At 48.9% G+C, this 26,098-nt stretch overlaps 2 protein-coding genes across 8 annotated transcripts in view; one reads left to right on the top strand and one right to left on the bottom strand.

Annotated features, from left to right (window-relative positions):
• Nucleotides 1-693: 693 nt before the first annotated feature.
• GDF5 (growth differentiation factor 5) lies at nucleotides 694-22,533 on the bottom strand. The gene is made up of 4 exons (XM_030825762.1): nucleotides 22,415-22,533; nucleotides 8,607-8,762; nucleotides 4,676-5,544; nucleotides 694-2,121 (listed from the first exon to the last, which is right to left on the bottom strand). The coding sequence occupies exons 3-4, from the start codon at nucleotides 5,301-5,303 to the stop codon at nucleotides 1,247-1,249; spliced, it is 1,503 nt and encodes a 500-aa protein (XP_030681622.1). The 5' UTR covers nucleotides 5,304-5,544; nucleotides 8,607-8,762; nucleotides 22,415-22,533; the 3' UTR covers nucleotides 694-1,246.
• Nucleotides 22,534-22,698: 165 nt separating this feature from the next.
• The window catches only part of CEP250 (centrosomal protein 250), a 50,891-nt gene continuing 47,491 nt past the window's right edge, over nucleotides 22,699-26,098 (top strand). For 4 of the 7 annotated variants that reach the window (XM_030825759.1, XM_030825761.1, XM_030825760.1 and 1 more), the window contains exons 1-2: nucleotides 22,907-22,981; nucleotides 26,007-26,077. The gene's annotated coding sequence lies outside the window, so the exon portion shown is untranslated. Of the gene's footprint in view, nucleotides 22,781-22,906; nucleotides 22,987-26,006; nucleotides 26,078-26,098 lie in introns of those variants that run through there. The other 3 variants (XM_030825757.1, XM_030825756.1, XM_030825758.1) reach the window with 3 other exon arrangements.

The following is a 26,098-nucleotide window of genomic DNA, read 5'->3' as shown; positions in this document are numbered from 1 at the left end:
AGTGGGGAGTTTATTTATCTGATGTATAATTATGTATTTATATAATGTATAATATAAAAGCAGGGGACTACGATTTTGTTTCTGGAGCTGGGGGCTGATGGGTGAGCAGTGAGGAGTAGTGAGGGTGCCAAGCTGGAGGGCAACAGGGCCACAGACATGGTCATATGAGAAACAGTGGTTAGTGGTGAGAGGAGATGCCCCAACAGGGAGGAGGAGAGCCTTGGCAGCCCAGATTCCCCAGGGGAGAGATAGAGGACTCTTTCAATGGTGCCCAGGTAATTCTGTGAGTATGGGGGTGGCAGGGGCAGGCAGATATTGGTCAATGATGGAGGAATGATTTTAGAAGAAACGAAATCCCCAATTTCCCTCCCTTTTAGGGATCTATTTTGGAGACAACAAACTTGACTAAGGAATGTCAAGAAGAAAATATAATTCTGTTGCCAGGCCCCGATGGAGCAAATAGAGCTTGGGACCCAGGGGCCTTTGGAAGGAACAGGAATGGGGTTAGAGGTGAGCACTGGCCCTGCTTAGCTGTACTCTCTGTCCCATTGTGCTTCAGTTTCCAGGAGTGGGGGTGGGGATGGGGCTCTGAAAACTGAGTTGATACATGAAGCAACCCACCTCCCTGCCCTGGGTCAGTAATTCTTCGAGGAGTCACTGGGTCCCCTGGAGTAAACAAGAAATTTGCCACAGTTTTAGGCACAGTTTTGTTTTTTATCTCATCAATATACATTTAAATCTAACAGTCTAACAGCCTCACACTCCTCAACCCTATCCAAGCCCTCTCCTCTTTTCTCCCACTCTTGCCCAGTCAGCTTCTCATCTGTCCCAAGGACAGGAAGTCACCAGGCACAAATGTGATTTGAGGAGGCAGTGGCTCTCCTGAGAGGTGCTTAGGAGAGTCCAGAGGCTGAGGAGGCCCAGGTGAGGAGAAATGGTGGGCTGAGTCTCATCAGAAAGCACTGTTTCCTGGGACTCAGTCTCATTCAGAGTCTGTCTCCCTGGGCCTGTGCCTGCTGCTGGTCACATCAGCAGACGGGCAGCAATCCTCAGCCAGGGGAACTTGTGGATAAAAGGAGGCCTTTAGCCCAAGTCACACTCAGAGAGCGAGCAAGCTTATTGGAATCCCCTTTCATGCAAGCTGTGTAGATGCTCCTGCCATAGCTTCCTGACCCCTCTGTGATTCCAGGAGTGCAGGAAGGGGCTCTTGGGATGTGCCACCCAGGAAGACAGAGGGCCAGTGCTGCTACCTGCAGCCACATGACTCCACGACCATGTCCTCATACTGTTTATACACCACGTTGTTGGCAGAATCAATGAAGAGGATGCTGATGGGACTCAGCCGCGTGGGCACACAGCATGTGGGTGGTGTGGACTCGGGGTCCATGGAGTTCATCAGGGTCTGGATGACTGCATGATTCGTGGGCTCCAGATGGGAGCGCAATGGGAACTCACACAGCCCCTCGCAGTGGAAAGCCTCGTACTCAAGGGGTGCGATGATCCAGTCGTCCCAGCCCATGTCCTTGAAGTTGACATGCAGTGCCTTCCGACTGCAGCGAGCCTTAAGGTTCTTGCTGGGTCGCTTGCCCTGGCGAGTGGCCAGTGGGGCCCGCCGTTTTCGCCGCTGGCTGAACAGGTATTCATACACGGTCTTATCGTCCTGGCCAGAGCGGGCCTTAATCTCATTAAAGAACAGGTCCCGTTTCTTGGTGCGGCCAAACACCAGGAACAGGGCCTTCTCGTGGACCTGCCGGGCGGCACGGTCGAAGCCCAGGCCACGGAGGTCCACGGCCCGGCCCCGTTCCCAGGCCTCCAGCTCCAGGCACAGCTGGGCCGAGTTCTTAAAGTTTCGGAAGAGCTTCCAGATGTCGAACACCTCCCAGCCAGATCCGTCCAGGCCTGGCACAGAGCGCACATCCAGCAAGGCGGCCGGCTGCCGGCCGCTGGGGCAGCTGGACAGCTTCAGCTGGGCAGCCCGCCCGCCTCCGGGGGCCGCTGGCTTGGCCGTGTCCGAGGGCTTCTTCCGCAAGATCCGCAGCTCGGCCCCCAGCAGCCCATCCTTCTCCAGGGCACTAATGTCAAACACGTACCTCTGCTTCCTGACCACGGGACCTCGGTCATCTAGAGAGAACACCCAGAAGTCATTCCCTGCAACCTCACCAAGGGAGCCAGTCACTTTGAGGCTGCAGGGGAAGGCCCCAGCTCTCTCCCCGTCCAGAGAGCTTTCTTTCACCTCTGCCCCATTCTGACAGAAGCCAAGAGCCAAAGCACTGTGAGCCTTTTTGAAAATGAGAGCACTTCCTACATAGCCGACCAAGTAGGGGTGTTCACCTGTAGATGTGGCTGGGGATGATTTGCATGATTCCGGTGTTTGTGTCATTATCTATGTGTTATCAGAGATTTATCAGCCTTGTAACTGCCTTCTACCTATCTCTCTCCCAGCCATGAGCTAACGTGATGTCTCATTTGTGAGATAGGTGGAGTGGGCATTAAAATTACTCCTGTTGACTGGCCGCGGTGGCTCACACCTGTAATCCCAGCCCTTTGGGAGGCTGAGGTGGGTGGATTGCTTGAGCTCAGGAGTTCGAAACCAGCCTGCACAACATGGTGACACTCTGTCTCTACAAAAAATACAAAAATTAGCCAGGCATGGTGGCGTGCACATGTAGTCCCAGCTACTCAGGAGGCTGAGGTGGGAGGATTGACTGACCCCAGGGAGGTCGAGGCTTCAGTGAGCCATGAATTCGCTATTGCACTCCAGCCTGGGCAACAGAGAGAGACCCTGGCTAAAAAAAAACAAAAAACAAAAACAAACAAACAAACAAAAAAAACACGCTTTTCCAGAGGAGAATCCCAAGGTTCAGAGAAGTTAGATGACTTGCTCAAATTCTCAGCTGCTTCCACCATCCCTTAAAGGAGACCTTAGCGCTCTTGTTTTGCAGATGAGGCACAGAGATGGGGAGTGACTTGACTAAGGTCACACAGCAAGTTAATGACAAAGCTGGTCCATACTGACCTACAGCCCAATTTTCTTGGCTTCCCAGTGCAAGGATTTTGTTGCCTATGTGTCTTACTTTCCTGAGTGTGTGCCTGTGTTAAGTTCTATGTGTGTGTGTGATTCGGTTCATGTGTGAATATGAAAGAGTATACATTAATGACGCATTACATGTATAAATGATTGGGCTTGTGTGACTATTTGAAGAGCACATACATGTATGTATGTACGTGATCGCTTGTGTGTGTATGTAAGAAGGTGTGTGTGCACATGCGTATGTGTGTGATTCAGCATGTGTGTACGTGTGTGATTCAGCATGTGTGTACGTATGTGATTCGGCATGTGTGTACATGTGTGATTCAGCACGTGTGTATGTGTGTGAGTCAGCATGTGTGTACATGTGTGATTCAGCACGTGTGTATAAACATAAGGCTATGTATGTGTATGTAAGAAGCTCAGTAGTATCTCCGAATCAGCACGCCCTCCTTCCTAAATACCAATTTGCCATTGGGGAGCTTTCATATATTGCTCTAGAAGGTGACTAATTAGGCCTTTAAACTCCCCATCTCCCCCTCTCCAAGCTCCCTTAGTGCTGGGGGGCACAAGGACTTATTTTATGAGCCCCCAAGGGGTCACAGCTTTCCCTGGCTGGGCAGGCAGCCAGACCACCTCCCCCACCTCAGCCAGACCTGCTGCCTCTGTGCCTCTCCCGCCCCCTGGCAGCCCCCTCCAGGCCAGCTCTAATGAGGAGCCTCTCCCACCCTCTGACCCCTCCCCCACCCTGCCAGCCTAGGACCAGAGCAAATGAGCTGCAGGCAACTTGAGCGACCAACAGCCCACCTCCCTCTTCACACTAGGAAGAAACTGAGGCTCTGAGAGGGGGAGGGACTTGCTTAGATCACACAGCAAGTGGAGAGGAAAAACTGCAACAGTAACATTAGGTGGGCAGAGAGAGACAGAGGGGAGCAGGTAGTCTCTGGAGTTAATGAGGAGAATGAGGCATGTTCAGGACAGGACCTAAAGTTTTCATGTTGGAAGGGCTCTCAGAAGCCACCCTGTCCAACCCCATCTAGGTGTACAGATGGGAAAACGGAGACCCCAAGTGAGAAGGAGCTTTCCCAAGGTCACACTGCTAGTTAGACCCTAGGTCTGCTCCCTCCCCATATATCTGAACATCATTCCATGACTCCAAGATGCCCCATTTACTGTGTGCACCTCTCTTGCCTCCTGTATCCCTTTGCCTGAGGGCAAAGTTGCAGAAGCATGGGGACCTCAAGATTCATTTCTTTCTCTGCCGTCTGAGGCCACCTACAAACCCCTGGAGCTTGGAAAGTTCGGCCAGCCCAGTAGGTACAGATGCACAACTGAGTAATCAAGTCTTGGAATCTGGTCTCCAACTCTGCCACCAACTGGCAGGTCTTGTCTCCTCTCTAGGCTTTAGTGCCCACTCTGCACCTTGCAGGCGTTGGACCTGGTGATTCCTAGGTGCCCTCCAGCCCTGATGTGTGGGCAGCCTGGGATCTGCTATGTGTGAGATATGTGTGAGTGTCCCCAGACACCCACCCTGGGCCAAATGCACACAGTGTCTCCCACCAGGGCAGTGCCAGGGCTTTGAAAGCCCCTCCATTCATGCAGATGCCCCTCCCTCTGAGCCGTGCCCCTGCCACCCCGCCCCCTCACCTTGCCCTTTGTCAATAAAGCTGGTGATGGTGTTGGCCAGGCCAGCCTCCAACTTCACGCTGCTGTTGCCTCCCTTTCTGTCAGCATCGGACAGCGTCCTGTACAGAGAGAGCATGTACTCGTGGGGTGTGATGGGGGGCGGGCGAAACGGCTCCTTGGGCTCTCGCGGGGGCCCGGGCTCCCTGGCCTTCTTCAGCAGGAAGGAGCTGGGGACAGATCCTGCTTTTGGGGGTGCCTTGCCACCGGGAAGCTGTCCTTTTGGGGTCACAGTCCGGGCTGTAGCCTGCCTTGTTTGGGGAGGGTGTCCTGGCTTGGGTTCAGGGCCACCCGGTCTGGGGGGCTTTTTGGGTTCATCCTTCTTGGGCTGTGTCAGGCTTCCTGTCTGCCCGGTGCCTCCCTTTGCCCTGGCATTGGCATTGGCGGCCCCCCCACCATAGCTGTGACCCCCTGGCCTGAAGACGTTCCGGGCCAGGGGGGGCCTCTCCTTGGCCTCTGCTTTGGCCAATCCTGGCCTGGTCCCCTGGGGTCTCTGGCCCAAGTCAGGGGCACCCAACACAGTGCAGATGAATTCCAGGTCCAGCCAAGCCAGGTACCAAAGCAAGAAAGTGAGGAGTTTGGGGAGTCTCATCCTCTGGCCAGCCGCTGAATGACACCAAAGAGAACAGCGGCAGCAGCGAAGGTGCCTCTGGTTTGGCAGGAAAAACCATGAAAGGAGTGGACTTTCAAAAGCAGCGGCAGCAGCAGTAGCAGCAGAAGGAAAGGCTTTCTCCTCAGTCTGAGACTCTTGAAGTCTGCCGGGTGTGTGTTTGTATCCAGTCCCATAGTGGAAATGCTCTCGTATCCAGACGTGCACCGTCTCCAGTCAGCAGCTGAAAATAACTCGTTCTTGAAAGGAGAAAGCCGACCGCCCCCTTTCTCCTGCACAACTGACTGAGGGCTTGAAGGAGGCTTGTATAAGGCTGAGGGATTTTTCCAAGAAGGAAGAATGGCGTAATGCTGCCTGTGTGCTCCAGTTTTTTTTTCCTCCTAGTTTTGAATCCTTTCCAGTGAAAATACTTCACACACACACACATACACACACACACACACACACACACACACTCACAGGCCTGCAGGTGCTTAGAAAAATCTTTTACAAACCTGAACTCAGGAATTGGAAACGGAATTCCAACCCAAACCAATTTAATTACTCTCTGATGTCATGCTGTCTAAACTCATTTAAGTGCGATATATTTATGTGAAAAAAATCACCGCTGCCCTTTCGAGGCCATGGCTCACGGGGGCTCTTGGCACAGAGCCCCGCAGCGGGACTCTAGGCTTAGGGGGCCTCCCCCTCCAACGGAGCAGACTCAGGGGTCTTCACCTCCACCTCATGGAACAGCCCACCCCACCTTCCCGAGGAGAGATGCTGAAGAATGAGCTCAAAGATCTTAAGCCCCAGAAGCATGGGGAGTGTGGGTTTGTAGTTAAGTCCTTAGAATATTTTTAAAGCAGTTTCAACTCCTGCATCTAGTCTGGGACCTGATTTGTTGTGTGTGTGTGTGTGTTTATGTGTGTCTGTGTGTGTGTGTGCCTGTGTGTGTGTATCGGGAGTAGAGACAGCACAGATGGCAGCATTTACCCACATTTTCTTTTATTTTAATAAACTTGTGGTGACCCAGAGACTGAAAAATATCAGTGCCCGCTACACCCCCTCCCTACCCCCAAACGCCATTGACTGAGTGTATATTCTTCAGGGTTGGGGGCACTGCCACCCTTAAGTCCACTCCTTGGATGGCGGCAGGTCCAGGGTGTACCCCACCACCACCCCGGCTAAGACGTCCTCTGAGTTTTCTTAGAAGAGACTGGCTGAGTCTGGGGCAGCAGCGGCCCCTACAGGAGGCTGGAAAAGCCATTTCCCACGTGATGCTTTTTTGTTTGTTTGTTTGTTTTTATTGAGACGGAGTCTCGCTCTGTCACCCAGGCTGGAGTGCAGTGGCATGATCTCGGCTCACTGCAACCTCCGCCTCCCAGGTTCACGCCATTCTCCTGCCTCAGCCTCCCGAGTAGCTGGGACTACAGGCCCCTGCCACCACACCTGGCTGATTTTTTATGTTTGTAGTAGAGACGGGGTTTCACCATGTTAGCCAGGATGGTCTCAATCTCCTGACCTCGTGATGCGCCTGCCTCGGCCTCCCAAAGTGCTGGGATTACAGGCGTGAGCCACCGCGCCCGGCACAATTTCCCACATGATGCTTTTCTGGTAGATCTGGAAGGTCTGAATTCCAGCTGAACTCAAGGGTTTCTTAAAGTGCCTCATTGAAGTATGGAAGCTCCCTTCCTCTGGGGAACCTGTGCCGTAGAGCCTCTGGGCAACTTAACACGGGGTCAGCAGGGAAAGCTGTTCGCTTCACCTGAAGTATCCTCCTCTCTCTCTCCCACAACTGGAGGAAGCACTCCACATCCTGAGAAGTTCAGCTGAAAATTCACCTCCTTCGAGAAGCCTTTCCTGGTCCCCAGACAGAGCCAATTACCCCTTCTCTACATTTCTCTACAACAACACTTGTCACGCTGTAAGAAGGGTGGCAGGGGAGAAGCAATAGTCAGGTAGGCTTCCTTCTTTTCTTTTTCTTTTTTTTTTCAAGACAGAGTCTCGCTCTGTCACCTAGGCTGGAGTGCAGTGGCACGATCTTGGCTCACTGTAACCTCCGCCTCCTGGGTTCAAACGATTCTCCTGCCTCAGCCTCCCGAGTAGCTGGGACTACAGGTGCACACCACCATACCTATCTATTTTTTGTACTTTTAGCAGAGACGGAGTTTCACCATGTTGGCCAGTCTGGTCTCGAGCTCCTGACCTCAAGTGATCCACCCACCTTGGCCTCTCAAAGTGCTGGGATTGCAGGCATCTCTAATAAAAATACAAAAAATTAGCCGGGTGTGGAGGTAAAGGTTGCAGTGAGCTGAGATCGCACCACTGCACTCCAGCCTAGGTGACAGAGCTAGAGTCCATCACACGCACACAAAATAAGTAAATAAATAAATAAATAATATTAATAAAATAAAAAAATTAAAAACAGACTTGTTCCCACTGAACCAGTCCTCTCTGGTGTCCCTCCCTTCACTCCCTCCTCACCACCTCCGTCACTGCCCTGTCCTCCTCATTGCTTGCCTCGCTATGATTCTCCCCTATAACTGGCTTCTAGGCCTCCAGGCTCTCTCTGGTTCAACTCTCCCTCTACTAAAAGCTACCCATCAAACAAGTGCCAACCCACTTGCCACCTCCTCCATGAAGCCTTCTTGCATCCTCCAGAAAATGCATACTCCCCCCTGAGCTGCAATCACACATTTTCTGTGCTTTTTTACATTTTTTGGCAGTTGAAAGTTTATTCAGCCTCTGCCTCTGCCCCCTATCCCAACACAGTTTGTTTCTTCCACTCTGTATTTTTTCATATTTTAAAATCATAACTTAATTCCTTATAACTATAATAATTTATTTACATACCTGTCTCTCCCATTAGATCATGACTAGACTGTACCATATTTATCTTTGAATTATACCCAGTGCTTGGCACAGGGCCCAGCATACAGCAGCTCTCAGTACGTGTTATATGAGTAAATGAATCTCTAACTGGCCCTTATTTACAAAAATCATCATTTTCTACTTTGAGGTGTAGTTATTTGTGGACATAACCTGCCTTTCCCATTAGACTCTAAGTTCCTTGAAGGGAAGAATTGTTTTGCCACTTCTTAAGCATTTTGTAAGCTCAGAGAGTGAATAAATGAATGAGTTGAACAACCACAATGTCTCTGTACGTGGCTTGATAAAGAGCAAGGATTCTGGAGACAAATAGACCTGGTTTTGAATCTTAGTTCTGCTATTTATGCATTGTGTGATCTTGAGAAGCCTCTAAACCTCTCTGAAACTCTAAACAGGGATAATGATAGTGCTTACCTCACAGGACTCTTGTTGGAGATTCAATGAAATAAACTGCGGCCAGGTGCAGTGGCTCACGCCTGTAATCCCAGCACTTTGGGAGGCCGAGGTAGGCGGATCACGAGGTCAGGAGATCGAGACCATCCTGGCTAACACGGTGAAACCCTGTCTCTACTAAAAATAAATAAATTAATTAAAGTAAACTGCATAAAGTGATCAACTATTAATGGCAATTGTTAATAATAGCTTTTTTTTTTTTTAGATGGAATCTCGCTCCATCACGCAGGCTGGAGTACAGTGGCCTGATCTTGGCTCACTGCAACCTCCACCTCCCGGGTTCAAGTGATTCTCCTGCCTCAGCCTCCCAAGTAGCTGGGACTACAGGTGCGTGCCACCACGCCCAGCTAATTTTTGTATTTTTAGTAGAGATGGGGTTTCACCGTGGTAGCCAGGATGGTCTCCATCTCCTGACCTCGTGATCTGCCTGCCTCGGCCTCCCAAAGTGCTGAGATTACAGGCATGAGCCACCACACCCGGCCAATAATAGCTATTTTTTTTTTAAGCACTTATTCCAGTCAACTAGACTCTGGGTTTTGTACTCCATTGCATTTATGTGTTATTTATCTTCATGACAATGCTATGAAGGTAGTGGTTTTCATTGTTGTTTTTTGAGACAGGGTCTTACCTTTTGCCCAGGTTGGAGTGCAATGGCGTGATCATGGGGCTCGGGTGATCCTCCCACCTCAGCCTCCCAAGTAGCTAGGACTACAGGTGCACACCACGATGCCCAGCTAATTTTTGTATTTTTTGTAGAGACAGGGTTCGCCATGTTGCCCAGGCTCGTCTCAAATTTCTGGGCTCAAGTGATCTGCCCGCCTTGGCTTCCCAAAGTGCTGGGATTACAGGTATGAATCACACCACACGTGGCCGAAAGTAACTTTTTTCATTTTTTTTGAGATGGAGTCTCGTTCTGTCACCCAGGCTGGAGTGCAGTGGCGCGATCTCAGCTCACTGCAACCCCCACCTCCCGGGTTCAAGGGGTTTTCCTGCTTCAGCCTTCTGAGTAGGTGGGATTACAGATGTGTACCACCACGCCCAGCTAATTTTTGTATTTTTAGTAGAGATGGGGTTTCACCATGTTGGCCAGGCTGGTCCCAACCCCTGACCTCCGGTGATCCACCTGCCTTAGCCTCCCCTAGTGCTGGGATTACAGGCATGAGCTGCCGTGCCCAGCCCGAAGGTAACTCTTGATACCTGCCTTTTTTTTTTTTTTTTTTTGAGACAGAGTCTTGCTCTGTCACTTAGGCTAGAGTGAAGAGGCAGTGGCTCAATCTCAGCTCATTACAACCTCTGCCTGCCAGGTTTGAGTGATTCTCCTGCCTCAGCCTCCCAAGTAGCTGGGACTACCAATGCGCACCAAGACGCCCGGCTAATTTTTTGTATTTTTGTAGAGACGGGGTTTCACCATGTTGGCCAGGCTGGTCTCGAACTCCTGACCTCAAGTGATCTGCCCACCTCGGCCTCCCAAAGTGCTGGGATTACAGGCATGAGCCACCACGCCTGGCCCAATACTCTCATTTTAAAGATAAATAAATTTAAGTTCAGAAAGGTTAAATTATTTTTTAAATCTAATTTTGGTTTCAACACATTTTATACCAAAGAAGCCTAATCTGGCCCCTAGAAACACTAGAAGTGATAGGGCACTGGGGAAAGTTACAGTATTCCTTTCAGTCAACGTCTCACCCAGTGGGCTGGGACTTTGGGGACATGGAGGAGTCTCGGGGCCAGGGCTATTGTTTGAGGACCAGGGAACTCCCAGAAACGGGCTGGGAGCAGGGAAAGGGGACTCTGAGCTTGGTTAGAAGGTCCTCTCCAGAGAGGAGCCCAGGGTTCCTGCCTGGCTCTCACTATAAAGGTGACTAATCACTCTGGTTCCCTCTGGTAATTGCAACCAGATGCTGCCGCTGGCAGTGCTTCAGTCCCGACATGTTTAATTACTGGGACACGGCGTCCCTGGGTCCCCCATGTCCCCCAACCTCCCCCTCTCCTGTCAGCAATATTAATGTCAAACTTGAGGTAGAGGATGGGAGCCTTGGGAAGCCACTGACATGGAAGTAATCTCTGCAGCCCCTTCTGCCATGTGGAGCCTTTTGCTTTTATAGTTCCCCATCCATTGTCTCATTGCTGTTCCATAAACCATCTTTATAAAGTCAGTAGGCCAGATTATTATTTTTTTTATTATTATTATTTTTGGAGATGGAGTCTAGTTCTGTTGCCCAGGCTGGAGTGCAATGGCATGATATCGGCTCACTGCAACCTCTGCCTCCCAGTTTCGAGCGATTCTCCTGTCTCAGCCTCCCAAGTAGCTGGGACTACAGGCACGTGCCACCACCCCAGGCTAATTTTTGTATTTTTAGTAGAGACAGGGTTTCACCATGCTGGCCAGGCTGGTCTCGAGCTCCTGACCTCAAATGATCCGCCTACCTCAGCCTCCCAAAGTGCTGGGATTACAGGCGTGAGCCACTGTGCCCGGCCGGCCAGATTATTATTATCCCTTTTTTATTATGTCTCCAGATGAGTAAACAGTGAACTGAGTGATAATAATAATAGTCCCTTTTTCAAGCACTTGTCAGTTTTCAAAATGGCTTCCCATTCATGATGCTATCCGAACCTCCCGAGATCTCTCCGGGAGTCAGTCCTGCACAGCACAGAGGCTGAGAGAACAGGTGCTGGGACCAGACAACGCAGTGTTCCAGTTCTGCCATTTGCCAGTTGGGTGACGTTGGGTATTCATTTCGTTATCTACTTAACTACTCAGCAAATACTTATTGGGTGCCTGCCATGGGATGGGCCCCAGGTCTGAGTTCTGGGTATCTAGCCGTGGACAAGACAAACCAAGTGGTTTGTCTGAAATTTCTCTTACGCGTTTGTTTGTCTCTTCTCACATTCTGGTGGAAGAGACAGACAAACAAACACATAAGAGAATGCTAAGTGCTGTGAAGAAAAATTAAGCAGGGTCAAAGAGGTGTCTATTTTAGAAAGGAATGCCCTTTGAGGGGGTGATGTTTGGGCAGAGACCCAGATGTAGTGAGAAAACGAGCCATGGCTGGGCACGGTGGCTCACGCCTGTAATCCCAGCACTTTGGGAGGCCAAGGCGGGCGGATCTCAAGGTCAGGAGATCGAGACCATCCTGGCTAACACAGTGAAACCCCATCTCTACTAAAATACAAAAAATTAGCCGGGCGTGGTGGCGGGCGCCTGTGGTCCCAGCTACTCGGGAGGCTGAGGCAGGAGAATGGCGTGAACCCAGGAGGCAGAGCTTGCAGTGAGCCAAGATTGCGCCACTGCACTCCAGCCTGGGCGACAGAGCAAGACTCTGTCTCAAAAAAAAAAAAAAATGAGCTATACTGAAATCTGGAGGACAAGCATTCCAGGTGGAGGGAACAGCAGTTGCAAAGGCCCTGAGGTAGGTACATCTGAGGTAAGGAGGAGCTGGTGTGGCTGAAGCAGAGTGAGCGAAGGGGGCAATGGCAGGAGGTGAGGTCAGATCATGCCAGAACCACATCATGTATGGCCTTATAAGCCCTGGAAAGGGAGCTGGATTTTCTTTTCTTTTTCTTTTTTTTTTTTGAGACAAGAGTCTCACTCTGTTGCCCATGCTGGAGTGCAATGGCGCCATCTCAGCTCACTGCAACTTCCGCCTTCTGGTTTCAAGCGATTCTCTTGCCTCAGCCTCCCAAGTAGCTGGGATTACAGGTGCCCGTCACCATGCCAGGCTAATTTCTGTATTTTTAGTAGAGACGGGGTTTCACCATGTTGGCCAGGCTGGTCTCGAACTCCTGACCTCATGATCTGCTCACCTCGGCCTCCCAAAGTGCTGGGATTACAGGCATGGGCCACCGCGCCCCGCCTAATTTTTGTATTTTTAGTAGGGATGGTGTTTCATCATATTGGTCAGGCTGGGCTGTTCTCAAATTCCTGACTTCAGGTGATCCACTCGCCTCAGCCTCCCAAAGTGCTGGGATTACAGGTGTGAGCCACGGTGCCTGGCCTGGATTTTACTTTTAGTGCACTGGGAACCCAGTGGGATGTTTTAAGTAGGAGAGTAGTGACATAATGATTAAGAGCTAAGCCACTCACCTTCAAATCCTGGCTCCCCCCATTTATCAGCTATGTAATCTCAAGCAAATTATTTCATCTCTCCCTGCCTCAGTTTCCTCATGTATAAAATGGGGATAATGATGATATACCTCGCTGGGCAAACTGGTAAAAACATACTTGGCTCACATCTATAATCTCAGCACTTTGGGAGTCTGAGATGGGAGGATTGCTTGAGCCCAGTAGTTCGAGACCAGCCTGGGCAACATAGCAAGACCTGTCTCTATAAAAATAAAAAACAAGCTGGGTGCGGTGGCTCACGCCTGTAATCCTGGCACTTTGGGAGGTGGAGACGGGGCAGATCACGAATTCAGAAGTTCAAGACCAGGCTGGCCAAAATGGTGAAACCCCGACTCTACTAAAAATACAAAAATTAGCTGGGCGTGGTGGCGGGCACCTGTAATCCCAGCTACTCGGGAGGCTGAAGCAGGAGAATCATTTAAACCCGGGAGGCGGAGGTTGCAATAAGCTGAGATCGCATCATTGCACTCCAGTCTGGGCGACAGGGTGAGACTCCACCTCAGAAAATAAAAAAATAGGTTGGGCATGGTGGCTCATGCCTGTAATCCTAGCACTTTGGGAGGCTGAGGCGGGCAGATCACCTGAGGTTGTGAGTTCGAGACCAGCCTGACCAACATGGAGAAACCTCTATCTCTACTAAAAATACAAAATTAGCCGGGTGTGGTGGTGCATGCCTGTAATCCCACTACTCGGGAGGCTGAGGCAGGAGAATTGCTTGAACCCAGAAGGCAGAGGTTGCAGTGAGCTGAGATCGCGCCATTGCACTCCAGCGTGGGCAACAAGAGCGAAACTCTGTCTCAAAAAATAATAATAAAAATAAATAAATAAAAATAAAACAATAAAATAAAATAAATAAGCCAGGTGTGGTGGCTCACACCTGTAATCCCAGCACTTCGGGAGGCTGAGGCAGGCAGATTACCTGAGGTCAGGAGCTTGAGACCAGCCTGGCCAACAAGGTGAAACCCCGTCTCTACTAAAAATACAAAAAAATTAGCTGAATGTGGTGGCAGGCACCTGTAATCCCAGCTACTCAGGAGGCTGAGAAAGGAGAATTGCTTGAACCCAGGAGGCGGAGGTTGCAGTGAGCTGAGATCCAGCCACTGCACTCCAGCCTGGGCAACAAGAGCGAAACTCCGTCTCAAAAACAACAAAAAACTTGTATTACAGAGTGGTTATAAGAATTAATGTGTTTATGTATGTAAAGCACCTTTCAATGACCAAAATACAGTATGTGATTCATAAATTATAGTTTTATTTATTGCTTTTTTTTTTTTTTTGAGACAGGGTCTCACTGTGTCACCCAGGCTGGAGTGCAGTGGTGCGATCTCGGCTCACTGCAACCTCGAACTCCTGAGCTCAAGTGATCCTCCCTTCTCAGCCTCCTGAGTAGTTGGGACTACAGGTGCAAGCCACTGCACCTGGCTAATCATAAATTACAGTTTTTTTTTTTTTAAAAAAGATTCCACTGTTAATATTGTCCTTGTTTCATAAATGAGGAAATTAAGTCTCTGAGTATTTAAGTGACTGGCACAAGTTCACATAGCTAAAGACGACAGAGCTGGAATTCAACCCAAGCCCCTAATTCTGAATCCAGTGCCCTTCCCACGTAAAGAGAGGACTGACCACGCTACAGGTTAGGAGCTGGCAGGGAGGAAAGCCCAGAGTCCCTTCCCTTTTCATCTGTGCTCCTTCTAATCTGTGGGGCCTGCCTGTTCCAACCCCTGAGAACCCTGAGAACTCCAGCAAGAGCAGAGCCTCCTCTGCCTACCCTCACCCGCGCCACAAACCTGGTTTCTTTTCTTTTCCTTTTTTTTATTATTATTATACTTTAAGTTCTAGGGTACATGTGCACAACGTGCAGGTTTGTTACATATGTATACGTGTGCCATGTTGGTGTGCTGCAACCATTAACGCGTCATTTATATTAGGTATATCTCCTAATGCTATCCCTCCCCCCTCCCCCCACCCCACAACAGACCCCGGTGTGTGATGTTCCCCACCCTGTGTCCAAGTGTTCCTACTGTTCAATTCCCGCGTGTTCTCACTGATAAGTGGGAATTTAACAATGAAAACCTGGTTTCTTTTCTAAACCCCGCAGCAGCGGCCACTGCTCAGGACGCGCTCTCAACGGCTCCCCCTGCTGGGCTACTCGGGAGCTGCACCTTGCTAGAGTTGAGTCTCCGGGCCTTCTGTCCGTAAGTCAATCAAATTCCTTCCCTGGGCTGCAAATACCTGTACTACAATCTGAAGCTGGAAATTGTATGTGAGTGTTGCGTGTGTCTGTCTGTTGTGGGTAGAGGGGTGTGAATAAAATAACCACATATTTTACATATTTATTCTAGAAAATATTTTTATTTTTAAAATAATTCTAAAACTTTTAAAAAGTCATACATATTAGGAAGAAAAGTAATATGAATTCATGATTTTAAAAATTCAAACAGTAGAAAAGAATGCAAAAGAAAACATATTCCTCCCACCCCAGACCCTAGGTCTTTCAGTCCTCCCCAGAAGCAACAACTCTGATCAGTCTCCTAGATGACTTTCCACACAATATAGTAACATAAGCTTTTTAAAAACTTTATTAGGCGGGGCGCGGTGGCTCATGCCTGTAATCTCAGCACTTTGGGAGGCTGAGGCGGGAAGACTGCCTGAGCCCAGGAGTTCGAGATCAGTCTGAGCAACATGGCACGAGCCCGTCTCTATAAAATAAAAAAATTTTTTAAACACCTTTTTATCGATGCATGATATTCATACCAAATATATTTGATTATAAAATTAAATCATGTTCATTGTAAAAATATTCAAATAATACCAAAGTTTATAAAGTTAAAAGAGAAAGTGCCCTTCTCCCCTCACACCCCAATCTCTCTAATCACAGGAAACCTCTCTAATCACTGGAAACCTTGTTGTCATTCTTGAGCTCAGAAATCTCAGATCCTTGCTGGACTCCTCCAGTCCTCCTTCCCTCCATCTAATTCTAATTCCCGCTTTGTGTATAAGAACCCTAGCTGGTAAGTATTATTATCCCCATATTTCAGCTGAGGAATTTGAGGCTCAGAGAGGGAAAGAGGGTTGCTCAAGAACATAAGGCAAGCTGGACGTGGTGGCACACATCTGTAGTCCCAGCTACGGGACTTTTTTTTTTTTTTTTTTGAGACGGAGTCTCACTCTGTTGCCCAGGCTGGAGTGCAGTGGCGCAATCTCAGCTCACTGCAAGCTCTGCCTCCCAGGTTCACGCCATTCTCCTGCCTCCGCCTCTCCAAGTAGCTGGGACTACAGGCGCCCGCCACCACGCCCGGCTAATTTTTTGTATTTTTAGTAGAGACGGGGTTTCACCGTGGTCTGGATCTCCTGACCTCGTGATCCGCCCGCCTCGGCCTCCCAAAGTGCTGGGATTACAAGCGTGAGCCACCATGCCCAGCCTTTTTTTTTTTTTTCTCAAAAAAAAAAAAAAAAGAATATAGTTAAGGGCCCCCCCACCCCACTTTTTTTTTTTTGTCTCACTCTGTCACCCAGGCTGGAGTGCAGTGGAGCAATCTTGGCTCACTGTAACCTCCTCCTCACAGGTTCAAGCGATTCTTGTGCCTCAGCCTTCCGAGTAGCTGGGATCACAGGTGCGCGACACCAGGCCCGGCTAATTTTTGTATTTCTAGTAGAGACAGGGTTTTGCCATGTTGGCCAGGCTGGTCTCAAACTTCTGGCTTCAAATGATCCACTTGCCTCCACCTCCCAAAGTGCTGGGATTACAGGAATGAGCCATCACGCCTGACCAAGGGCCCATTTTTGAGGAAGGAGAGGACCTGGTCCTGTGGGAACTGTGAGTGAACATCCTTTATTGCCCAAGCCCTGAGTGATAGTGAAAAGATGTCATCCACTTCAAGAATCTCAAGCTTGGGTAGGCTGGTCACTTTGAGCCTGACTTGGTCAGTGAGAGGGGGCTAGGACTGGAATAAGAACTGCCTACTGAGGTGGGGTCAGGACCAGGGAGAAAATATCCAGCTGACAAAGGGAATCCAACTAGGGAGACAGACACAATTTAACCAAATGGTGGCATCAGCAAGAGGAGTGTCCGGCATTCCTAACATATCCCATGCTCTAGCACGCTGCTGTGCCTTTGCACATGCTGCTTGGAATCCCTGCCACCACCCCACCCCACCCTGCCACTTTGCTTAGCATTTTTTTTGAGATGGGGTCTTGCTATGCTGCCCAGACTGGTCTCAAACTCCTAAGCTCAAGAGGTTCTTCTGACTCAGCCTCCTGAGTGGGTGAGACTACAGCCACATGCCACCATGCCTGGCTTGTCTGCTTAGCATTTTTTTTTTTTTTTGAAACAGGGTCTTGCTCTGTTGCCCAGGTGGGAGTGCAGTGGCTTCAACACAGCTCACTGCAGTCTCGACCTCCTGGGCTCAAGCGATCCTTCCTACCTCAGCCTCCGGAATAGTTGGGACTACAGTAGTGCACCACCACACCTGGCTAATTTTAGCGTTTTTATCCTTCACAAACAAGTCATAGTGGCCTGATGCTGTGCAGCCAGCTGCTCCCTCTTTATAGAATTTACTACTGTGTGTGAACTATTTCTTTACTTGCTTGCCCACCATATGAGTTTGTGAACAGAGGCTCTGAACAGAGTTCATTTATTATTGTTCTTTGGGTCCTTCCCAGTGTATAACTCGACTTTTGGCACATAGTAGGTGCTCAATCAATATTTTAAAACTAATGAATGAAGGGAACTTCAGCCCAGCGGCTCAAGCCTATAATTCCAGCACTTTGGGAGGCTAAAGTAGGAACATTGCTTGACGCCAGGAGTTCAAGACCAACCTGGACAACACAGTGAGTCCCCATCTCTACAAAAAATTTTTTAAACAAATTAGGCAGGACTGGTGGCACAGGCCTATAGTCTTAGCTACTCAGGAGGCTGAGCCAGCAGGATTGCTTGAGCCCAGGAGGTTGAGACTGCAGTGAGCTATGATCAAACCACTGCACTCCAACCTGAGTGAAAGAGCAAGACCCTGTCTCTTAAAAAAAAAAAAAAGAATGGGCCAGGCGTGGTGGCTCATGCCTATAATCCCAGCACTTTGGGAAGCCGAGGCAGGCGGATCACTTGAGGTCAGGAATTCAAGACCAGCCTCACTAACATGGTGAAACCCCATCTCTACTAAAAAAAAAAAAAAAAAAGCTGGGTGTGGTGGTGGTGGGCGCCTATAATCCCAGCTTCTCAGGAGGCTGAGGCACGAGGATCACTTGAACCCGGGAGGCGGAGGTTGCAATGAGCCAAGATCGTGCCACTGCACTCCAGCCTGGGCTACAAAGTGAGACTCTGTAAAAAAAAAAAAAAAAAAGAACGGACTCAGATGAACAGTAAGAGACTATTGTTTTGGTGCTCCAGACTGTTACCTTGCAGCGAGAAAGAAAGAGGAAAATGGTTGGGTTTTTTCCCTCTATTTTTCCCCCTCTGTCATCCTCAGCTCACTTTAGTCACTCAACATGTCTCCATGTTGACATGGAGAGGAAGACGGGAGTGAGAAAAGTCTTCTTTGAACTAGTGTAATAGCTGGCTTAGTGCTTTCTGGGCTTTGCAGACGTTTATAGCCATCTCTATCCATCATCAAAGCATAATGGGGTGCTTTTATATACTCTTCAGGGGTTCCCTACTGGCCCCTCTCCTGCAGTTCCCTTAGCAAAGGCATCTATTAATGGCCATTTGCCTAGCTTCTTGTTCCTGGGGTCCCTTTATACCTCCAGGAAGCCCTACTGAACAGGACCTAATAGCCAGCAGGCTTGTCTCTTCTTGCTAGAGTTCACAGGCAGGAAGCATATCCTGGTCACGATACTCCCTAACTGCAATGGTATGGATTCTGCATCTCAGATTCTCACGGAAGCCCCCTCTCCCAGTCACTTGGTTTGAGTGGTTAAAGGTAATGTCTTCTCAATCTTCCCCAAGGAGGAATGGGGACACATAGCCAGAAATATCTCCACACAAATTATCTATCCTCCACCTGCAGACCCCTTTATATTGGGATAAGGGATTTAGGAACTTTAAAACAGATTTTAGACTAACAGAAAAAAAAAAAAAATATATATATATATATATATACACATATATATGTACAGTGATTCAGCACCTCATTTTGAAATTTCACATGCATATATATATATTTTTAACTCAGTTGGTCCAGACAGCCTCTTGGCATGGGCTAGGAGGAATATGTATAAATAATGAGCAATGCTGGGTGTAGGAAAGATCCATATTATAGCCCTCAGAGAGGGTTTGAGTATAAGGCATATTTCTAGAGATGGAATTTAGGATATAAAGGAAGAAACCGTTCCCCTCACCTGGCAGGGACCAGGGTTGATTTTCTTTCAACTGATCCATTGTCTTTCCCTCCAATCCAGCCTCCTTTGAGAACTCCCCAGTCTGTTTCATCAGACAGGTCTGAACATGATCAGACTCGAATTGTCTGGTTTAAGTCTTTATAAGACACTTGGGGCCCAAGCCAGGTGATGGGTAGGAACGCTGTACATCTCAAATGCTCCATGCAGTTTGCAGAATGTGTTTGTTTGTTTTCTGTTTTTTTTTCCTTTTTTTTTTTTTTTTTTTTTTGAGACAGGGTCTTACTCCTGTCACCTAGGCTGACGTGCAGTAGGGCCATCACGGCTCATTGCAGCCTCGACCTCCTGGGCTCAAGCAATCCTCCCACCTCATTTTCTGATTTTTTGTAGAGACAAGGTCTAACTATGTTGCCCAGGCTGGTCTCCAACTCCTGGGCCCAAGTGATCCACCTGTCTTGGCCTTCCAAAGTGCTGGGGTTACAGGTGTGAGCCACTGCACCCAGCCATCTGCAGGTTGTGTAAAGACTGATGTGGTGTACTTTTATGCCTACAGAACTAATAGGGCAGGGGTTTCTAATCCCCGGGCCACGGACTATCAGTCAGTGACCTGTTAGGACCCTGGCAGCACAGCAGGAGTTGAGCAGATAAGCGAGCATTACCACCTGAGCTCCACCTCCTGTCAGTTCAGCAGCAGCAATAGATTCTCATAGGAGGCAAATCCTATTGAGAACTGTGCATGCGAGGGATCTAGGTTATACACTCATGAGAATCTAATGCCTGATGATCTGAGATGGAAGTTTCATCCCAAAACCATTCCCACCCGCCCCTGCCCATCCCTGCTTCACACACCAGCTAACTCCACCTTGGGCTTTGGCTCAGATAATATCCGGTTGTACTACATTATTATGTTTTAATACAATTTCCAACTGGTCCTTACTACATTGTATTATTATTCAATACTAGAACATAATCAATGCTCAATAAATGTCCACTGGATGAATGAATAAATAAGGGAATGAATCCCCCTTTACAAACATCAAATATTACCATTTAGTTTGGTATATCTTGGTAGTCTGAAACCTGTTTACTCCTCATAGTCTTTTTCTTTGAGATGGACTTTTGCTCTTGTTGCTCAGGTTGGAGTGCAATGGTGCAATCTCAGCTCACCGCAACCTCCGCCTCCCAGGTTCAAGTGATGCCCCTGCCTCAGCCTTCCGAGTAGCTAGGATTGCAGGCATGCGCCATCACGCCTGGCTAATTTTGCATTTTTAGTAGAGATGGGGTTTCTCCTTGTTGGTCAGGCTGGTATCAAACTCCCAACCTCAGGTGATCCACCCACCTCAGCCTCCCAAAGTGTTGGGATTACAGGCGTGAGCCACCACACCCGGCCGACTCCTCATAGTCTTAAAAAATATTGTCTAGTTTGCTAATGGATGTTATGTCATTAAACTTTGTAACACTAAGGCTGACTTGATTCATTCATTCAATGGATACTTACTTGATACCTACCATGTGTGTAAGACTGTGCTAAATCCCAGGAATAAGTCTCCTATCCACACAAAGCTTAAATTTTGGAGGGAATGTTAATAGGAAAACAAAATAATAAATGGAAAGTGCTATCAAAGAAACAGAAGACGGCTGGGCGTGGTGGCTCACGCCTGTAATCCCAGCATTTTGGGAGGCCGAGGTGGGCGGATCACAAGGTCAGGAGATCAAGACCATCCTGGCTAACATGGTGAAACCCTGTCTCTACTAAAAATACAAAAAAATTAGCCGGGCGTGGTGGCGGGCACCTGTGGTCCCAGCTACTAGGGAGGCTGAGGCAGGAGGATGGCGTGAACCCAGGAGGTGGAGCTTGCAGTTAGCCGAGATTGGGCCGCTGCACTCCAGCCTGGGCGACAGAGCAAGACTCCGTCTCAAAAAGAAAAAAAAAAAAAGACACAGAAGACTATCCTAGAAAGTATAGGGTATTACTTTAGATAGCATGGTCAGGGAAGACCTAGTTGAGGAAGTATCATTTAAGCTGGGACCTGAAGGATGGGAAGGTACCAGGTAGGCCAAGAGCTGGGGGAAAAGTGGTCTAGGTAGCTGGCTGAGTGTATGCAAATACCCTGAGGCAGAAAAGAGCTTGATGTGCATAATATTTAGATTGTTTCATTTCTATTTCAAATATTGTTGCAGTGAACGTTCATGCACAATGCCTGTTGTGGGATTATTTCCCTAGGATGGAATCCCACACCACTGCTTCTTTGCATCGTTTTCTCTGTCTATTGCCTGGAGATGTTCCTTTTCCCCTCTCTAGATAGTTTGCCTTTCAGAATCCGTGTCCTTCCTTCCCCTTTTACTCTCCACTTTCTCTATTTCTCAAATTAGCTATTAAGATCTTTTTTGTGTTCTTACAGGAGAAAGATAAAATACAGCTTTTAAGCATTCCTTTCTCAGGTTACCTTTGGCTGTGGATTAACCTGAAGCCTTGTTGTTTCACTCGAGCTATCCACTCATTCACCCATTCACTCAGCACTTATTGAGCACCTATTTTGTACCAGGCCTTGTGCTGAGCGCTATAGTCTGATGACCAAATTACAGTCTCTACGCTCAAGCTCACAATCTCACGCAGCGCTTCCTAAAACGTGTTCCCAATGTATCAGAATCACTCTAGGTACTTTCTAAAATGCAGATTCTTGGACTCCACCCCGGTTTACGGATTCTCTGGGGGTGGAATCCAAGAGTCTGCATTTACCAGTTTTGTTTTTAATTCCTACTAAAAATTGAGAACCACTGAGTACAAGAGTGAGGCAGGTAAACGGAGTTTACAACTCTAAGAAAGTGCATTAACAATTTATACACAACGCCGGGTGCGGTGGCTCACGCCTGTAATCCCAGCCCTTTGGGAGGCCGAGGCGGGCGGATCACGAGGTCAAGAGAGATCGAGACCATCCTGGCCAACATGGTGAAATCCTGTCTCTACTAAAAATACAAAAATTAGCCGGGCGTGGTGGCGGGCGCCTGTAGTCCCAGCTACTCGGGAGGCTGAGGCAGGAGAATTACTTGAACCTGGGAGGCAGAGGTTGCGGTGAGCCGAGGTCGTGCCACTGCACTCCAGCCTGGCGACAGAGCAAGACTCCATTTCAAAAAAAAAAAAATTTATACACAAAATGCTACGGGCATAACGCATGGGTCCTATAGGGAAGAAAAAGTTCTCTAGAAGTCAGGCTTAAGCAGAAAAACTACAGCTCCGGGACGGATTAAGTCAGGTAAAGGTAACATTATGTGCAGAGACATGCAGACAAAACCGAGTGTTGAGTAAGTAACTCGCCTGTAAGTGTTATGCTGTCTGAAGCTGCTGGGAGCGTCTGAGCAGCAAAGTGAAAAACCCTCAGAAACTGGTCGCGCTGTCAGCATAATCGCTAACCAGTGGCAGCAAGCCCCTTTGTTTCTCGCGCAGTTGTAATTGTTGTCTGGTTTGTAGGTGGAGCTGTGCGCAGGCGCACCTAGAACCAGGTGACCTTGCACATGCGCTATAGGTAACACTGAAACCAAAAGGGAAATGATTGAGGGCAATTTTTCTTTTCTGCTTCCGAAATGTCCCTTTCGCGAATCCAGAGACCCTGACCGTCCTCATTTCTGGCGAGGGATCTTATAATTCTTAAAATAATACCCCCTTTCCTTCAGGGCCTCTCTAGTAAGACGGCTGCCAATACCCAACATGGCCGGAGGCCCTGCCTGTAGGGGCGGGCCCCCCCAAAGGGCGGGAGTTTGGGGGGCGGGGCCTGGCCCTCTGGTTGGGGGTGGGCTCCGCCCCCGTCCCCGGCCGGGCCTTAGCAGCGGCTGCCGCAGCTCAAGCGCTGAGCACCTAGCCGGGCGTCTGCGGGAGCCGAGCGTGGTGAGGTGGGGCCTCGGGGGCAGGCGGGAGGTGCTCTGGTTAACCGTCCGAGGCCCGGAGACCTGCCCGTCTAGGGCGCATGAGGGAATCCCGTTCGGGCAGCGGCCTCTAGTTACCCGGGGGGAACCCGAGGCCCAGAGAGGGGCTGGGACGCGTCCTTAGGGCCCGGGGCCCGCTTGCCTCAGCTTCCTGCTGCCGCCAGCACTCTAAGCTCCAGTCGGCGCCGAAGGAGAGCTTCCCCGACCCTCGTGTCCAGTAGCCCCAATCCCGGGCTGGGACGGCGAGGCGCCGCGCTCTCCCACCCCTCCGGCCCCTCGCTCCCTGTGTCCTGGCGGATTTGCACGTGATCTATCCGAAAGCCCGGTCCCACCCGCCACCCGACTCTGGAGCTCCCATTCTTCAGGACCCTGCTGAAGTATCACTTCTCAGCCGCCTTCTCCAGGCGCAGCTGCATTCGCTTCTCGGTTTTTGCACTCGCTGTGCACCGAGTTACTTTCCCTGCCCCTCGTTGACACCGTAAGCTCGTTCGTTAGATGTTATGCCTTGCCTTTTTCATCTCTAGATCCCAGGGCCTAGCAGGTGGTGATAATAGTCATGGCTTACTGTACGGAATGGTCACAAATTGTCAGGTGCTACTGAATGCATTACACATAAGGGCCCATTTATTTATTTATTTAGAGATGGAGTTTCGCGCTTGTTGCCCAGGCTGGAGTGCAATGGCGCGATCTCGGCTCACCTCAACCTCCGCTTCCCAGGTTCAAGCGATTCTCCTGCCTCAGCCTCCCAAGTAGCTGGGATTGCAGGCATGCGCCACCATACCCGGCTAATTTTATATTTTTAGTAGAGACGGGGTTTCTCCATGTTGGTCAGGCTGATCTCGAACTCCCGACCTCAGGTGATCCGCCCGCCTCGGCCTCCCAGGCGTGAGCCACCGCGCTCAGCCAAAGGCCTATTTAATCTTCCCAATAATCCTATGGGGTGAGTTCTTTCTATAGCTTCACGTTTTACCCATGAAGAAACTGAGGTATTCATAGAAAAGGTAATTTGCCAGGAGTCCCACAACTAATACGTGGATGGAGCTGGGAAACTGTCCCCAGGGCATTTGATGACTTGACTAGATTGCCTTTGGGTTTAATGAACGTCTGTTGAATTGATCTTTACTTTGGCCCCGAGAGTTATTGGAGGCTAGGCTTGTGATCAGCATTTTACCGCGAAGGCTTAGAAAGGAGAACTGGTGTTCCCAAATTTATAGAGGTCACAACAAAACCAAGGCTGCTGGTACGCCCTCTGTTCCTTTAGTTCTTCTATCTTTCTTTGCTCCCTTTCGATCAGAAAGCTGCAGACCTAGGTGTCATTATCCCTCACTATTTAAAAAGTGCCCGTCACAGAGCTGTGAGTTCGTAGTCCATGCTTTAACTAATGTAATGTCCATGCTTTAACAGTTAATGTAATGGAGAGAGTGTAGAATTCGGAATCAGATTGGGGTTCGGTCATTGCGCTGCCACTGACCAAGCTATAAGTTTATCCCTCCCCCCACCTTTTTTTTTTTTTCTGAGACCCAGTCTTACTCAGTCACCCAGGCTGGAGTGCAGTGGTGCGATCTCGGTTCACTGCAACATCCTGTCTCCCAGGTTCAGGCGATTCTCCCGCCTCAGCCTCCTGAGTAGCTGGGATTACAGGCGCCCACCACCATGCCTGGCTTTTTTGTATTTCTAGGAGAGATGGGGTTTTGCCATGTTGGCCAAGCTGGTCTCGAACTCCTGGCCTCAAATGGTCTGCCCAACTCAACCTCCCAAAGTGCTGGGATTACAGGTGTGAGCCACCACACCCAGCCAGTTTTTTTGCTTTTTATATAGGTAATAGAGCTGTTAGCATTTTGCAAGACCATTGGTGATAATATGGATCATGTTACCTAATGACCTATAATAGTCAGTCAGTAATAATGGGCACCTGTTATAAACCAGGCTGTGTTTTAGGTAGGAGCTGGGAATACAGCATTCGATAAAACAATGCTTTTGCACTTGTGGAATTTGCATTTTGGTAAGTATATTACATAAAATTAGATAGGGACAGAAAAAGCATGGTAAGGTAAATAAAAGTACTAGTGTTATGTGGAGAGGTGATAGTATTTTATTTATTTATTTATTTGAGCATCTTGTCCCAGGCTGGAGTGCAGTGGTGTGATCACGGCTCATTGCAGCCTCGAACTCCTTGGCTCAAGCAGCCCTCCCACCTTAGCCTCCCAAGTAGCTGGGACTACAGGTGAATGCCACACAGCCAGCAATTTTTTTAATAGGGATGGGAATCTCCCTGTGTTGCCCAGGCTGGTCTTGAACTTCTGGCCTCAAGAGATCCGCCTTGGTGAAACTCTGTCTCTACTAAAAATACAAAAAAATTAGCTGGTCATGGTGGCACATGCTTGTAATCCCAGCTCCTCGGGAGGCTGAGACATGAGAATTGCCTGAACTGGGGAGGCAGAGGTTGCAGTGAGCTGAGATCATGCCAGTGCACTACAGCCTGGGTAACAGAGCCAGATCCTGTCTCAAAAACAAAACAAAACACTGGATGAGATTACCTTGGAAATTAATGGAGACGGAGAAGAGGTCTGAAGCCTTGGGGTTTCCAAACTTTAGATATTGGGGAGATGAGAAAAGGCAGCAAAGGAGACTGAGTGGGAGAGGCCAGAGGTTGGAGAACAACAGAGAGGCCCCACATGAGATTTAAATAAGGAGCTGCATGCTAATTTGTTTTTTTCAGAATAAGAAACAAATTATCTCTGTACACAAATGTCTATACTCTAGTTTCTTTCTCAGTAAATAAAATGTGTCCTCAAGTATTTTTCTGTTTTTGCTTTAAGTGACAAATTCTATTTAATGCCATTCTGCATCTTAGTCCTTGTAGCATTTATGCCTCTATTCCAAGTTTAGGTGATAGTGTTGCTTCTCTATACTCCTTTTGTAGTATTTTGGGTGAGAGGGGACCGAATACATAATTTATCTCACTCTTCTGTCACTTTCCACTCCAGGTTCACAGGTGGCTATTGGTCTTTAGTAAGGGTGCTGTCTTCCTCGTCTGATCCTTAGCAAAAGTAGGAAGGTAGGTCTTGTTCATTTCTGT

The sequence above is a fragment of the Nomascus leucogenys genome, chromosome 13 (genome assembly GCF_006542625.1).
Source record: "Nomascus leucogenys isolate Asia chromosome 13, Asia_NLE_v1, whole genome shotgun sequence".
Lineage (NCBI taxonomy): Eukaryota > Metazoa > Chordata > Mammalia > Primates > Hylobatidae > Nomascus > Nomascus leucogenys.
The sequence above is the reverse complement of the archived record's forward strand: the minus strand, read 5'-3'. Positions and strand labels throughout refer to the sequence as shown.